This window comes from Ictidomys tridecemlineatus, chromosome 11 (assembly GCF_052094955.1).
Source record: "Ictidomys tridecemlineatus isolate mIctTri1 chromosome 11, mIctTri1.hap1, whole genome shotgun sequence".
NCBI classification, from domain to species: domain Eukaryota; kingdom Metazoa; phylum Chordata; class Mammalia; order Rodentia; family Sciuridae; genus Ictidomys; species Ictidomys tridecemlineatus.
The window spans coordinates 128,122,602-128,139,833 of record NC_135487.1 but is presented as its reverse complement, the minus strand read 5'-3'; the positions used below and the strand labels follow the sequence as shown (position 1 = coordinate 128,139,833).

The 17,232-nt window shown below is 35.1% G+C and overlaps 1 protein-coding gene across 1 annotated transcript in view; it reads right to left on the bottom strand.

Annotated features, from left to right (window-relative positions):
• Nup210l (nucleoporin 210 like) overlaps positions 1–17,232 on the bottom strand; it is a 118,772-nt gene that overhangs the window by 92,531 nt on the left and 9,009 nt on the right. The window contains exons 3-10 of the mRNA XM_078027512.1: positions 14,417–14,548; positions 12,851–12,944; positions 12,157–12,307; positions 10,748–10,880; positions 9,559–9,717; positions 5,980–6,048; positions 4,868–4,974; positions 4,082–4,222 (exon numbers count right to left, since the gene is read on the bottom strand). Coding sequence (XP_077883638.1) covers positions 4,082–4,222; positions 4,868–4,974; positions 5,980–6,048; positions 9,559–9,717; positions 10,748–10,880; positions 12,157–12,307; positions 12,851–12,944; positions 14,417–14,548 — 986 coding nt within the window. The remainder of the gene's footprint in view (positions 1–4,081; positions 4,223–4,867; positions 4,975–5,979; positions 6,049–9,558; positions 9,718–10,747; positions 10,881–12,156; positions 12,308–12,850; positions 12,945–14,416; positions 14,549–17,232) is intronic.

Here is a 17,232-nt window from a genome sequence, read left to right as displayed (position 1 = left end):
ATACACAAACACAGAAAAAGAGTTAATTATTTTCCAATTCTCTTAACTAGGTACAAGGAAACTCAAGACCTTTTTAAGAATATATTCTAGTTAAGAATATAGTGACAGGACCTGGGTAATAGCTCAGTGGTGGAGTACTTGCCTAGCACGTGTAAGGCACTGGATTTGATCCTCAGCACCACACATAAAAAAAATGAAGGTATTGTGTCCACCTTAAAAAAAAAAAGAAGAAGAAGAATATAGTGACTATCTGGGTATGATGGTATGTGCCTATAATCCCAACTACACTGGAGGATGAAATGGGAGCATGACTTGAGCTCATGAATTCAAGACCAGCTTGGGCAACCCAGTGAGACAACATTTAAAACAAAAACAAACAAACAAATAAAACAATAAGAGTGTAATAAATGCCAATTAAAATCTTTAGGCCAAGTTTGAATTTGATGAACAATAGGGCAAAGGCAAAAATATCAAAACAAAATATTTTTTTTAGAAAAAAGTGAGCTCAGATTTGGTTTCAGATCTCTCAGTTTAATTTTGATTTTCTTTAAAAAAATTTTTTAAAGTATTTATTTATTTTTTTTTTGTTTTAGTTGGACACAATACCCCTATTTCCTTTGTTTTTCTGTGGTGCTGAGGATCGAACCCAGTGCCTCACAAGTGCAAGGCAGGTGCTCTATCACTGAGCTCCAGCCCCAGCCCCTAAGAAATTTTTAAACCAACTGACATGCAAAAACATTAAAAGTGTACAAATTAATGTGTATCTTATACATTTTGGTTTTCTTTCTTATTTATTTATTTTAACTAAGGTTTGAATCCAGGAATACTCTGTCACTGAGCTATATCTCCAGATCATTTCATTTTTTATTTTGAGACAGGATTCACTAAGTTGCTGAAGCTGGCCTCCAACTTGCAATTCTTTTGCCTCAGTCTCTTAAGACGATGGAATTATAGATGTGTGCTACTGTGCCTAGCCCATGTAATGTTTTTGTAGCTTTTTTTTTTTTTTGTACCAGGGATTGAACCAAGGGGTGCTCAACCACTGAGCCACAAACCCAGCCCTTTTTTAGTTTTTCTTTTTTTTAATTTATTTTTTAACTGTAGTTGGGCACAATACCCTATTTTATTCATTTATTTTTATGTGGTGCTGAGGATCGAACCCAGGGTCCCCACATGCAAGGCGAGCACTCTACCGCTGAGCCCCAGCCCCAGCCCCAGCCCCCTTTTTAGTTTTTGAGATAAATAAAAAGTTGGGATTACAGGTGTGCACCACCATGCCCAGCCCACATAATGTTTTGATACATGTATATATTGCATAATGTTTAAATCAGGTTAAACACATTCATCTCCTCAAATACTTATCGTTTCTTATGATTAAAACTCTCAAAATCCTTTCTTTAGTTTTTTAAAATATACGCTACATCATTATCTATAGTAACCGTCACCCTACAATGGAACAGTACTTCTTGCTCCTAACTATAGCTTAGTACCTATCAATCAACTCTTCCCCAGCCGCTGGTAACTGCCATTCCAATCTCAGAGTAAGCTCAGATTTTAAAACAGAACACTATTTTATGGATGGGGAGAGTGGCTCAGTGGTAGAGCAAGTGCCTAGCTAGCATAAGACCTGGATTTGATATCCAGCACAGCAAATTATCATCATCCATTTCAAAAAGTAGGACTTGTAGGATTTAAAACAATTCTAGAAATTGGTTACAATTCTAGAATAGGTTCTCCTGCCAGAAATACCATAACTAACTAGGCATGGTGGTGCAACCCTATAATCCCAGCAATTTGGGAAGCTAAAACAGGAGGATTGCAAATTCTAAGCAATTTAGCAAGAACCTGTCTCAAAATAAAAAATAAAAAGGTCTGAAAGGGCTGGGGATGTGGCTAAGTGGTTAAATCCCCTCTGGGTTCAATTCCAGATACCAACAAAACAAAACAAAAATTTAAAAATAATAATATTATATTTTAAAAATCACTGTGAGTTATCCAGGTGCTATGGTGCATGCCTGTAATCTCAGCAACTTGGGAAACTGAGGCAGGAGGAGTGCAAATTCAAAGACAGCAGCATCAGCAGCTTAGAGAGGCCCCAAGCAATTTAGGAGAGCTGTCTTAAAATAAAAAAGAATTGTGGCAGATTGAAAAGAGTCTAAATGGTGCAATTACTTTTTAGTTATTCCAGGTGATTATTGTCTTACCTTCATATTTTTTTAGAAGATCAGAAATCTTGGGTTTTATTTGAAATTTCCCAATTAAGAAGAAAGTTACAATCCCCAGCACATACACACACAGACACACACACACAGAGAAAGAAATATACACAGGGGCTGCGATTGTGGCTCAGTAGTAGAGTGCTCCTCAGCACATTCGAGGCTCTGGGCTCAATCCTCAGCACCACATATAAATAAATAAATAAAATAAAGGTATTGTGTCAACTACAATTAAAAAATATTTTTTAAAAAGAAACATACACAGATATACACACAAATTAAAGAAAGAAGCTTACCATGCCAAAACAAAAAGTCTACAAACCAAGAGAGTCTGCAGGCCACCAGTCTGTAATCTCTATATAGAGTCCTATAAAACCATATTGAGAAGTTTAAACTTCACCTTGAAATCAAAAGGAAGCTGGGAACAGTGGTGCACAACTATAATCCCAGTGACTTGGGAGGTTGAGGCTGGAGGATCACAAGTTTGAGGTTAGCCCTCAGCAATTTAGCAAGGCTAAACTTAGCAAGACTCTGTCTCAGAATAAAATAATAAAAAGGGTTGGGGATGTGGCTCAGTAGTAAAGTGCCCCTTGGTTCAGTTCCTGGTTACAAAAAAAAAAAAAAAAAAAAAGCATCAAAAAGAAGCTATCAAACATATCTAAACAGGTAAATACATAAATAATTTTTGTAGTTTTTAGACTATCATTCAATTAGGGGCAAGACTGAAGATAGGAATATCAGGAAGCTAGGTTAAAGATACCAGTAGAAACAGTAAAAAATGAATATGAGAGACAATTAATTAGAAGAATTAATATGACAATAATGTATTGAATGAAGGTAAAGGGTAACTTGGGATTTTATATGGAAAAACTGAATGAAGGGAGCATTAGAACAACATAATTTGGGGAAGGGAAGAATGCTGGCAGGCTATTAAAAATCAGGACACTTTAGGGGCTGTGGCTATGGCTCAGCGGCAAAAAGCTCGCCTAGCACGTGCAAGGCGATGGGTTCTATCCTCAGCACACATAAAAATAAGTAAACAGAATAAAGGTATTGTGTCCAACTATAACTAAACAATAAATATTAACAAATAAATAAATAAAGGTATTGTGTCCAACTATAACTAAACTATAACTAAAAAAAAGTATTAAAGAAAATCAGGATACTTTAAATAGTGCACTGTGGCACACGCCTGTAATCCCAGTAACTCAGGAAGTTGAGGCAGGAGAGTGACAAGTTTGAGGCCAGGTCTGGAGACCCTCACCCCAAAATAAAAAGGGCTGGTAATATAGCTCAGTGGTAGAGCACCTTGGGTTCAATCCCCAGTACTCACCCCCCAAATCAGGGAACTTCTATAATTTAAAGGCATTAAAATGGATTAATTTCTCATATATTTATCCAGTAATGCCTCCATTCCTGGTATTATGCCATATGGAAATTAAGCAAAATGAGAAAAAATGTACAAAAATATTTAGGTATGCCATTTACAATAGTAAAATATAGGAAATAAAATAAAAGCTCAATGTTGGGGACGGAGCTAAATAAAATGGCACATTGACCATTTGTATTTTTAGAATAAAGTACTCCATATAGTACTTGATGATATAGAGAAATACACATATGAAATAATTTTTAAAGTAACCCTAAATGATATATACACAATGAAGAAAAACACACATTATGGACAACAACAAAGATTTGAACAGGAAATTGTATGAATGTACACTGTTAAGTGTACTATTTAAGAAATTTTTTTTTATTTTTTAAAATCTAAAAAATGGTATGTCTTGTATCTGCTTGTAAATCAAGTCAACTAACCCTCTTCAACATTTTTAGGATACAAAGAACATCCTTTTACTTCCTACCTGATGAACGATGGAAGTCAGGGATGCATTTATCACCACCACACCATCCTTCAAGGCTTTTACTACATGGTAAGATCCATTCACAGTGGTTAGTTGTTCTTTAAAGTACTCCTCTAGAAAACCATATGTAATCCTGAGATTCTGAAATCAGCACAACAGCAACACAAACCTGAAGATATGTTCTTTCCCCAAAGCCATTTTAATTCCAAAATATATACAAAACTGTTGCTATGCATTCAAGGGATAAAAAGAAGAAGAACAAAACCTTTGCTTTCCCCATGGAAATTCTAAGTCGGGAAGATGTAAATTTTAGTTTTTGAAGTATTTCATTAGTAGCAAGTATCATGAACAGGAGGAATCAAAACTATGTAAATTTTACCACTAGTTGGTAGTTCTCAGGGGAGGAAAATAAAGACCCTGGAGCTTAAGTACAACACCTGATGCCTCTCACTACTACAAAACTGAGGTAACCATCTCTAAAGGGAGAAATAGAGCAAGGATCTCCTCCAGAGTGCTCCCGCTGGTGCTCTCTTCAACTCTTTCCCATGATTCTGACTGAATTATATTTTTTACTTCTGGTTTAGCATTCCTCAAGGACAGCACTAGTTGGTTCTTATGTTATTATGATATTATCATGTTATTCTAATGATAACAACAACCTAGTAACTTGCATTCCCAAAGGTAAAGTCTGGAAACAAAGGAAAAAGGAGGAACTTTTAATCACAAAGATGGCCCCTTCAAAGAATTATTCACAAAAGGAGCTAGAAAGATCTAAAAGAAACTCACATCTGAAATATAGACCTTTGTGCTGCTTCTATCAAACACTTCTATTGTAATAACATACACCTGTCCCACCTCTAGACTCCATCGGTCTCCAGGGTAGATGGTGAATCCTATATACAAATCAAGAAACAAAAGTATTAGAAGAAGCCAACATGTTTCTAAAATGAAATAACAAATTTTAAAAGAGAAAAACTTGCTAATAGAGAGGTTTCCAAAGCAAATCTTTCAGTTTCTTCTCTCAAACTTTATAACAACATAAGGTTCCAAGGGCTGAGGTTTGGCTCAGAGATGGAGCACTTGCTCTACCCAGTGAGGCACTGGGTTCCATCCCCAGCAGCACATAAAAAAAGAAAATAGGGTTCAAACAATCATGGTTTAACTTAGCTTATATCAAGTATAAAGAAGCACTGTCACTTATATATGTAGACAGCTCAAACCACAATGAAGGCTCATTCAAAATGTGCCAGACAGTTCTAGCTTCTTTCAGTCAGACTCTGTTTCAAGAGCCCAAGGACATTAAGATTTCCTTCCTTCCTTCTTTCCTCCCTCCCTTCCTTCCTCCCTTTCCTTTTCCTTCCTTTCTTTCTTTCTTTCTTTTCTCTCCGTCTCTCTCTTTCTTTCTGCCCCCACCCTGTCTGTTTCTTTCTTTCTTTCTTTTTGGTGCCATGGATTGAACCCAAGGGCACTCAACTACTGAGCCCCAGCCCCAGCCCTTTTAATTTTTTGAGACAGGGTTTCACTAGGTTGCTTACAGCCTTGCCAAATTGCTGAGGCTAGCTTCAAATCTGCAATCCTCCTGCCTCAGCCTCCCAAACTGCTGGGATTACAGGCATGTGCCACCATGCCCAGCCTTTTCCCTTGCATAAGTCTCTTTTCCTAACCCAAAGATTGTATTATGAAGATTTCAGATCGTTTCTGTTTTAAGATGTTTCTCTCTTGCAAATAGAATTTAACCAGAACAATTAATCAAAACATGTCCAAGTAAAGTTGAATTTGAAGTTAGTAAGGTCCCAAAACAAAGACTGAGACCTCTAAGGTCTCTAATTTTTAATGCACTCATTTTAGTAAAATCATTTAAATTATTAAACTTTCTGAAAATCATTATCTAAAAATACCTAAAAATCCAGGCTCTACAACATATATAGTGCAATTTGGGAGTCCAGACACAGATCGCATATGGACATCTTAATTTTTGCTTAAGGAAATCATGTGGACCAGAGTTGGATAAAAATAAAAAGGTAAGCTACCAAAGCAAAGAATAATAAACACACAACAAAAATTTTGTCTTCTATTTTCTTCAGAAATCCAAAATTTAAATGTGTACACTTCTGAGAAAAATCTGTGGGATACTTAGTCATCGCAGGAGTTAGGTATTCTTGATCTTCAACCTTGAGGTGGGTGGAATTGGAGAAAGATTATGCTCTGTGTTTTTTAAAATTCATTTAGCTGAAGAACTCTTTCTCCAAATAAATTCTTACATAGGAGTCCAATATGAAATTCAAGACAGGTGGCACCATACGGGAGGAAGAGACCTTTTGGCTTAAGAGAAAACAGCGGTGATATAGGTGGGGAGAGATACACAACTTGTCACCCAGCAACATGCATAGAGCTCTGCAGGTAGTTTCAAAATCATTGGCTGCAAATCTTTTTAAAAAATAAATATTTTTAAAAAATAAATGTTTTAAAAAAAACACATTACATCTAAAAGCTAATAAGAAATTATTCTGCTCTGAGAAATAGGTACCTAAGATGACTAAACACTCGCTAATTCAAAGTATACTAATTTAGAAGTTGTATTAATTCAGTCATGGACTAGGTTACAATTTATTTCTATATTTTACAGAGATAATGAAAGTAAAATAATATTTAGTATGAGATCAAATTTTTACAGCTGCTTCATATACTCCAAATGAGCTATGAAGACTATCTAACCTATACATGGATAAACAGATAAAATTAACATGTTAAAGAATATTTTAAGCTATTAATTAAAGCAACTTTTCTAAAGATCGTATAGGCACCAGACAAGGTGGCAAGCCTTTCATCCCAGAATCTTGGGAGGCTACAGTAGGAGGATCGTGAATTCATAGTCAGCTTTAGCAACTTAGTAAGGCTCTAAACAAGACTCTGTCTCAAAATAAAAATTAAAATTAAAAATTAAAAAGGGCTGGAATGTGGCTCAGTGGTTGAGTGTCTCTGGGCTCAATCTCTGGTATCAAAAATAATAATAATAAGAAGAATAATTTAAAAAAATAAAGATTGGGGCTGGGGCTCAGTGGTATGGCGCTTGCCTAGCACATGTGAGACACTGGGTTCGATCCTCAGCACCACGTTAAAAAAAGTAAATAAAGGTATTGCGTCCATCCACAACTTATATATATTTTACATATATATATTCTACATATATATATGCAAAAAAACCTGTACATTCAGAAAAATGAGAAATTATACCCCATCTGATTCAAATGTATAATATGTCAAGATCATTGTACTGTCATGTGTAACTAATTAAAACAAATTTAAAAAAGAAAAATTAAATAAAGAAAGAAAGAAAATAAAGATTGGATAGGTAACTAGGTGCCAAACTAGACTTGGTTCTGATATGTGAATACAATGCTTGTAAAATAAGGAAATTCAGAAATACAATATTCCCTTCATTTTGCAGATGAAACATCTCCACAATTCTCTAAACCAATTTATTCCTCCATCAAATAAAATATTCTACCTGCAAGTTAATCCTACCTGTGTTCTAAATTTAATTTTCTCTTGCCTGTCAGAAAACTTGCTCCATCAACTGGCTCTCATTTCTCAATATCTTTGCCATGGTCACATTTCTCCTATTTTAAAAAAGGGTCTTTTCCAATCTTCTACCTCATTTTTCTTTTTGTTTTCAATGACATTGTGTTTTAATTGACAACTTGCCCCGGGACCTTGTACTTAATATAACCTTACTTAATATCTCCATCGGATTTCACACAGTCTCCTCTTTTTAAGGTCTTCACTTGGTGAAACTCCTCTCTCCTGGTTTTCCTACATTTTATTTTATTGATTAACTGCAGTACTGAGTGCTTTAACCTAGAAGTGCTTTATACCTGAGCCACATCTCCAGCCTTTTTTATTTTGTGATTTTGAGACAGGGTCTTGCCAAGTTGCTTAGGGCTCCACTAAGTTGCCGAGATTGGCCTCGAATTTGTGATCATCCTACCTCAGTCTCCCATCCTGTCACATGCCTGTGATGTGACATGCCAGGCGTGTGACACTGCACCCTGCTCTTTCTTCTTTCCTTTTCTTTCTTTCTTTCTCTCTCTCTTTTTTAACAGGTGCTAGACAAATTATGAATAGTCACCATCCATGTGCTCAAGAAAGACATAAATAGTCAAGTATAATGTATTTTAATATTTGCTACTTTGTAATAAGTAACTATGCAGACTAGAATATGGAAAAAAATTAGGTTTGCCTAGGGATTTTCATGGATGTGCCTGACACATAGGTAGGGCTCAACATATACTGAATGACTTAGTTTATTTTGTGTTTGTTGACAAATATCCTAGGCACCTTAAAAAACACTAAAGAACAAACAATTTGGGGTCAATAACTCTCTTCAATATGGATCAGACAAATAATAAAAACATCTAGCACATTCTACAAGTGCTATATTTATCCAGTTTGGTAGACTCTTACTGAGAATAAGTCTACTCGGCCCTACATAATCTATCCCTCCCCTACTCTATCACCTCTTCTGCTACTTTCCCCTGATTCACTTCAGTGTAGCCTTATTTTATTCCTCATGTTTCTGTAAGCATACTAAACATGGTTCTGCTTCAGAACCTTTGCAACTGCTATTTCCCCTTCCTGGAGATCTTTCACCCAGTTATCTGCAAGGCTCATTACTCCAATGTCACCTTATCAGAGAGGACTTCCCTAACTATCCTGGGTAAAATAGCAGTCTGTATCCTCAGTGTTTTGAACATTGTTGAGCATACAGTAGAAATATAACTGATATTTACTGTGTGAAGTAATTCTTTTTAGATTGAAATATTTAAAAATAGGAAATACTTCCAAATTAAACACTAAAAAAAATGAAGTCCAAATCATATTTATGTATTTTTTTAAAATTTAAATCTTCATTCTGTTTTGTTTTCCTTAACTACATTAGAGCTCCTTGCTTCTCTCTTTGTTCAATCCTTACAGAGTAGTTTTAGTGAATTTTAAAATTACTCTCAATTCAAATTGTTTAAAATCTTAATTAAATATCTTCTATGGATAGTACCATCTTTTCACAATTATCATGTGAAAATAGGAAAGGAAAAAATTAAACAAAACTCATGTATGTTCCTCCAAACTCCATTATCCCCAATCTCCCAATTTTAATTGATGGAGGATACAAATAAGCATTGAAATCAACAGATCCCAAATTCCAACTACTCTCCTTTTCTTATCTCTCATTTTTAGAAATTAAGACAAAAACAGTTCTTTGTTAAAAAAATAATTGAAACACATAGAAAAACAGTGAGTTTGCTTAGTATGAACAAAACCCTCAGTTCAATCCCTAGCACCACAAAAGAAAGACAAAAAGAAAGAAAGATAAGCAGTATATTATAATCAATCTTAATAAACTCTTTACCAAGGAATATGTCTAGTATGCTCAGGAAAGTGTAGATTGGCAGATAAACTTGAACAAAAGAAAAGGATACTTTTGTGAACAAAGACAAGATTAGTTTGGCCTAGTTGGAGGGCAGTCACTGTGGCTGTTCTCTCATCCAGTAAAGCCACTTTCCCAGAAAGAGACCCATTACGTGTAAATCTATGGTCTTGCAATTGCAGTATATAATGTTCCAGGGGAAATTTCACCTCTGTAAGACAAAAAAGACATATAAATGTAATGACAGAGCTACTGTAGAGAATAATGGTGTACCACTGGGTTGTAAGAGGAAAATCAGGAAACAGGCCTTTTTTTAAAATATTTTTTTAGTTGTTGATGAACCTTTATTTTATTCATTTACTTATATGTTGTGCTGAGAATCAAACCCAGTGCCTTACATGTGTGAGGCAAGTGCTCTACCACTGAGCCACAACTCCAGCCCAGAAAACAGGACTTTTTAAGGGTGTTCTTCTGATTTTTCCCCACAATGATGAATTTCTACAGGTTGCCATTTGATTGGGAGTACTACCAATTCCAATTGATTATTGGTATGTTTGTATTCTTCTTTTTTTTTTTTTTGGTACTGGGGATTAAGCCCAGGGACACTCCACCACTGAGCTGTATACCCAGCCCTTTATATTTTGAGGATCTCACCAAGTTGCCTAGGCTGCCCTCAAATTTTTGATCCTCCAGCCCAGGCAACTTAGTGCCATCTCACCCAAGGGTATTGTTTGTATTCTTAAAAACTAATGAACTAGGGGCTGGGGTTGTAGCTCTGCAGTAGTGCACTTGCCTGGCATGTGTGAGGCACTGAGTTCGATTCTCAGCATCACATATAAGTAATAAAATAAAGGTCTATCAATAACTAAAAAAATGTTTTTAAAACTGGTCTGGGGTTGTGGCTCATTGGTAGAGCACTTGCATGCATGAGGCACTGGGTTCAATACCCAGCACCACATTAAAAAAAAACTAAACAAAATAAAGATATTGTATCCATCTACAACAAAAATTATTTTTAAAAAACTAATGAACTGCCAGGAATGGCCTGGCTTGTACATATTAAAGATACGGGGCCTATCTCTATTTAGTAGTAGTTCAAGTACAGCAATTACAAAGTACTTTATCACACAATCTAAGAAATACAAGGAAATATTTTTCATATATTATGTGGGGTAGTTGTTTTGTCATCTGCAGAAAGGATCTGAGAAATGTGAGTCACAGGAAAAGATAAATAAACTTACCTGTCATTCTTCCCTGAACCATTTTTGCAACTTGGTATTTAATATATGCTCCTACTAAGAGATAAATATCATGGGATGGTATAAGAAATATATTTTCCAAAACAAGCAGACGTATCAGTGCTGCTGCCACTTTCTAAAAGAGGAAGGAAAAGAACAGTTTCCATAGGTAAAATCCTCAAGGCCATCTTCCTTGTTAAAAGCTCACTTCCTGGGGCTGGGATTGTGACTCAGTGGTAGAGCACTTGCCTGGCACTTGGGAGGCACTGGGTTTGATCCTTAGCACCATATAAAAATAAATAAGATGAAGGTATTGTGTCTATCTACAACCCCCCCAATTTTTTTTAAAAGTTCACTTCTTATATGTTTCTTTAAAGTTTTTAAATAAATATTTTTAAATGCTTTCAAAATCACAAGTATAATTTCATTAGCCTGAAAAGTGACCATGAATCTTACTATTGTAATGATGTTTTAAGTCACTCAGACTATTAAAAAATGAAAACACTTCTAAAAAAGAAATAGGCAAATAGGCAAGTTATGCCAAAGTAAAGAAAGGTAACACCTGTTGATATGCCGCAGAAGTTCTTATAGCCAACCTCCAGTTGCACATCACATCACTTTCTACTCCCTGTTGATCGACTGATTCTTGGGAAGACTTAACCCAACATCAGGTGGTTGGGCTGCTCTCTAGGATCTCTACCACTTGTATTTCTGCCTTATGAAATAAATGCTTACCAAAAGGCATTTGTTTTTCTCAAACTTATTTCTGCAGACACAACTATAAATTTATATACATTAAAATAAAAAGCATGGATGTGAAAAGAGAGCTGTTGTTTTTACAAAAAAAAAATGAAATGTTTTGAAAAGAAGTTAAAGGCAAGCGGTTAATAAGTGCTATCAAATTAGATGTGGGTTAGAAAAGTGAAGAATTGGGGCAGAAATCCTTGAAAGTTATAAAAGTCTATACTCTGAGTGCATCACATGTCTAAATTTTCACTTGATCATAGAAGAAAATGAAACTAGAAACTGAGGTTTATGTAAGAAAAAGTATGTAGATTTCTAAACAGTGAATTTATGGCTGAAGAAAGGCTTTGGACCTATATCAAAGGATTGGTAAATAAAATGCTATCATATCTATAATTATAAATAGCTAATATATATTATTGAGAATGTTTTAAGAGAAAATGCCAGGCATATTTGAAATTATAATTGTAATACTCTAAAATGTTTGAGAAACACAAATTTTTTTTTAAGTTTATTCTCTTCAAATGACTTTTCCAAATAAATGATAAACTACTGGCCCAAATCATACTCAGGTTACGTTTCTTATCAGGTTATCATAGATAAGCATAAGCAACTATATCTCCATAGGCAAGATTATCAGAAAAAAGTATATGGCACAAACTTTTTACCTTATAGAATTGTTCATAAATTCTAACTTTTACAATAGCAGCACCAGTCCTAATTCCAGACACCAAAATCACATCTCCTTGTTTCTCTTCATTTTCCATCTCAGCTATATAGTGTGGAGGAGAATATTCTGCTTCAGAGAATTTCAGAATCCTAAAGACATAACATAAAGTTTGCTTTCAGCAGAATCAAACAATACCGTCTTCCAAAAGTCTTAAGAGATTTTAAACACAGTCTCTTTAATGTATATACAGTATAGAAAGTTTTAAAATTTCTGACTATAATAAATATTTGTGACTATGGCTAAAATTGTTGTATAAATAAAAATTGGGTTATCAGGGATCTATTCTTTGGTACTGAATATAAAATTTCATACCATTATCTTACTTTATTTCAGCACATGAAGACAGCTTGAACAACAAAACTGCCAGGAGATACACCTGACTCAAATCATTATATAGTCCTGAGCTCACAGAGGGAATCCTCTACAGTGGCTCAAATTAAGCCATAATAAAGGTACCTACGTATACTATACATCCTTTTGTCAAAGACATTTTCCCTAGTCAATTTATTTGTTTCAAAAAAAGTCCAGACAGTGGATTATCAAGATTCACACAAATAGTTACTGTTCAGTGTGCCACCCAATGGCAGATGTCTCCTTCAAAGTGAGATGATTTATGTTGGTTTCAAGTTTACCTAATTTTGCTAGACGGTTCCTCTCTTGCTGGGTCGTTATCCTGGGCAATGCTCCACTCAAACATCATCCCTGCCAAACTACTAAAAGTATTTCCTGTAGAGCAAGCCAAATGCAGACAAGATAGAATCACATATTCAAAAATGTTCAGGCATCTTGAACAAGAAAAGAAAACCTAACTAAAATGCTATTTTTATGCCTTCTAAATAACAAATAAAAGGATTAATGAATTGAAACACACATATCTGAGGAAGATTCCTACACAAACAATGTAAGTGCTGCTACTGTACAAGCTTTCTTATGCAGCAAGAAAATAAACAGGACTCAGTTGATTAAGTTCCAGTTGACATTATGCTGCATTCTTTTTACAGAAAGGTTACCCTATATCTACCTACCTGATGGTTTACCAGCATCCTTAATTCTGATTTCAAATTTTTATAAGAACTAGATTGCAGAATATTTCATTTTTCAGATTTAAAAAAAATTACTCTTGCCAAGTGCAGTGGTGTACATCTGTAATCCCAGAGGCTGGGAGGCTGAGGCAGGAGGATTGCAAATTCAAAGCCTGCTTCAGCAATTTAGCAAGACCCTAAGCAACTCAGCAAGATCCTGTCTCAAAATTTATAAAAGTAAAAGAGGGCTGGAGATGTATCTCAGTGGTTAAGTGCCCCTGAGTTCAATTCTTAGTAATAAATAAAAATTTTAAAATACTCTTTACTAAATAGTTTAAAAAGAAAGTGGTAATAAAATTAGTTTTTTTTCAATGCTGGGGAGGAAACCCAGGGACTTATGCATAATAAGCACGCCTTGGGCATACTAAGCAAGCACTCTATCACTGAACTATATCTTTAGCCCTAAATGTTTTTAATACCATATTACAGTATTAGTATAGTATATCTAAAGCAATATAAAATCAGTTTCAAGAAAGACTAACTTAAATATCAAACTTTTCCACAAATTTACATTTAATCCTCCTGGCCTATAAGAAGTAGACTGATCAAAAAGTAGAGCTAACAGGGCTGGGGATGTTGTTCAGTGGTAGAGCTGGTGTGAAGGTCCTGGTTTATGATCCCTAGCATTAAAAGATAAAAGAAAACACAATAGAAAAATTCAAAGTGTTCTTTTTTGGTACTGGGTATTGAACCCAGGGGCATTCAACCACTGAGTAACATCCCCAGTCTATTTTATTTTTTTAAGACCGTGTTTCGTTAAGTAGCCCAGGCTGGCCTTGAACTTGCAATCCTCCTGCCTCAGCTCCCAGTCACTAGGATTATAGGCATGTGCTACCACACCCACATCTATAGAGACCATCAACAGAAGCTCAGCAGCAGAATTTAGATATTTAAGAAAAGTTCAGAGATAATTAATAGGATGGTTTATGTGAGAATGTAGCTAATACATGAACATACTCAGAATCATTAATTCCTTATCTACATGAGCTCCAAATGGGAAAATAAGTCTTATTTCCAATCTACTTTTATCACTCAAGCTCCTGTCTCCATGAGCTAAACTTAAAATAATATTACTTTATTTTAGGTAATTTGGTTGAATCCTCTGAAGTTCTTTACCTTCAGCATCCAATGCCCTCACCATCAGTTCCAGAGGTGAATCATCTACATAGAGTTCCCGGGTCCGAGATACAATTTCAATGCTGTCTATCACATCAACCTTAACATCACAGCGTAGTTCATGATCAGTCACTTCAGTGTATCAAAAGAAATGAGTATTTAATTCAGTAAGTCATTAATGTTTTAAATGTTTCCAATACTCAAAGCATTCTAAAGTTTATAAGAAAAGAAGACTGTGATGGACACTTTTACACACAGAAGAAAATGGCATAATGACAGGATCTAAGAATTTCTGTTGATAATTAAAGACATAAACCACTGATTTATAATGATGTTTTCATTCATGAAAAAATTAGAAAAATAGAGTTTTAAAATAGTGAGTAATAGCAGGGAGTGGTGGCACATGCCTGTAATCCCAGCTACTTGGGAGGCTGAGATAGGAGGATTGCAAATTCAAAGCCAGCCTCAGCAATTTAGTGAGGCCCTAAGCAACTTAGCAAGACCCTGCCTCTAAATAAAATATAAAGAAGGGCTTGGGGGCTGGGGATGTGGCTCAAGTGGTAGCGCGCTCGCCTGGCATGCGTGCGGCCCGGGTTAGATACTCAGCACCATATACAAACAAAAGATGTTGTGTCCGATGAAAACTAAAAAATAAATATTAAAATTCTCTCTCTCTCTCTCTCTCTCTCTCTTAAAAAAAAAAAAAAGAAGGGCTTGGGATGTGGCTGGGTAGTTAAGTCCCCTTGGGTTCAATCCCCAGTACCAAAAAAAAAAAAAAAGTAAGAAAATTAAATTATGCTTAAATCACACTATTAATTAGTTGTATACATTACTTTAAAGGCATATATACTTTATCCTTATCTTTTTAGGTGGTAATTTTTTATGAAGTGAAAATGTTAGTAGGCTTAAAATTTATTTATTTAGTAGAATATTGACAACCATATATCAGTTCTAGCAATATACCTCTCTTTTTTTTCTCTCATTTTTTTTTCTGGACCATGAGATTAAAAAGCCTGAGACCTACATTAGACCAATTAGGGTTCCAGTCATTATACTCATAATGAAACTCTGAAACACTAATTAAAAGAGTACAAAACAAAATAAGGATGAAATAAAAACTGTTTTTACTGCTATATTTGAACAATGCTCCCTCCAGATTGAAATTACCATGTATTTGAGAATTATCATGGTTGCCTCATTCTGCTATTTTAACTATACATTTTTAGTTTCAGCCTCATTCACAAGAAACGAAAAACAAGATAACTATCACTAGACTATCCACAATTATTAATACATATCAGGGGCAAACTCTGTCCCTACCATATGCCTGCTTTTTGAATTTTAAAATCAAAGGAAGGGCTGGGGTTGTGGTTCAGAGGTAGAGTGCTCACCTAGCATGTGTGAGGCACTGGGTTCGATCCTCAGCACCACATACAAATAAAATAAAGATATTGTGTCCACCTATAACAAAAAATAAATATTAAAAAAAATCAAAGGAAAATGTTAATCAGATAACATAGGCAAATGCCCCTCAAGAAAAGCTAAGGTTTATCAAAATAGGCTTATTACAGGAAATGGTATAGTTCTTTCACAAGCAACATTAAAAACTGGATTAATCATCCTGAAATTACTTTTCTATATACCCTATGGCTGAACAAATAAGTAAATATGCTGTAGGTAAGGAAGGTGAGGTTTCTCCCTTTCTCCCTGAGAAAGAAGTTGCAAATAAGCAAGAGGGAAAGGCTAGAATGAATTCTGTGGTACAGGATGAGATATGCAGATAGGGAAATAAATGTAGATATGTGTGTATATAGAGGTTAGTACATATACATATATTTCCTAGTTCTGTCTGCTCAGAGGACCTAGGAGTGACATTTTAGTAGCAACAGGCACACTTATGTCCAGATCTTGGTTTCTAAATATAATTCTTTAACAAAACGAACCATAACTCTCTGAGGAAATGGTTACTCATGAAAAATAGAAGATGAATCTAATTCATCTTGTAGAGTTAAAAAGGAAATATTTAAAAATAAATAACAAAATAAAGATAGGGGCAAGTTCAAAGGACACAGGAGCTAAGCTGAAAGAGCTCTCAGTTGGAAAAAATAGAGTAACAAAATAACTTATGAAGCATTGCATGATAACCCCCCAAATAAAATAAATATCCATGAATCATACTGATGTAAATAATAAATAAAGGAGATGTAAGACATCTTTCTTTCAGAAAAACACTAGTTAAGAGCTGGGGCATATGCCTGTAATCCCAGCTACTCGTGAGGCGGAGGCAAGAGGATAGCAAGTTCCAAGCCAGACTCAGCAATTTAGATCCTATCTCAAAAATGAAATAAAATAAAAAGGGTTGGGGATGTAGCTCAGTAGTAAAGTGCTATTGGATTCAATCCTCATTACCCCCACCCCCAGCAAAAACAAAACAACAACAACAAAACAACCAGAAGAATACCAGTTAATAAATACAGAAAGAATAAGGGGAATAGAAAATTCCATCAAACACACAATAATAAAATTCATGGATAAATGCTAAAAATGAGAAGGTAAAACCCTAAGGAGAAACAAAATATATCTAAGTATCTTCCCTAAAACTGTGGTAGTGAATATATGAAGGTGAAGTTTAGTTCTCCCTTCTTTTACTGTGGGCTGGATTTAGTGATCACTTTACTTTCTTTTTTGATATATGGTCTCACTAAGTAACCCATGCTGATCTGGAAATTGTGGGCTCAAGAGATCCTCCTGCTCATCTCTCAAGGAGTCGGCACTACAGGCATGTGCCAGTATTCCCAGCTTAGTGATTATTTTTA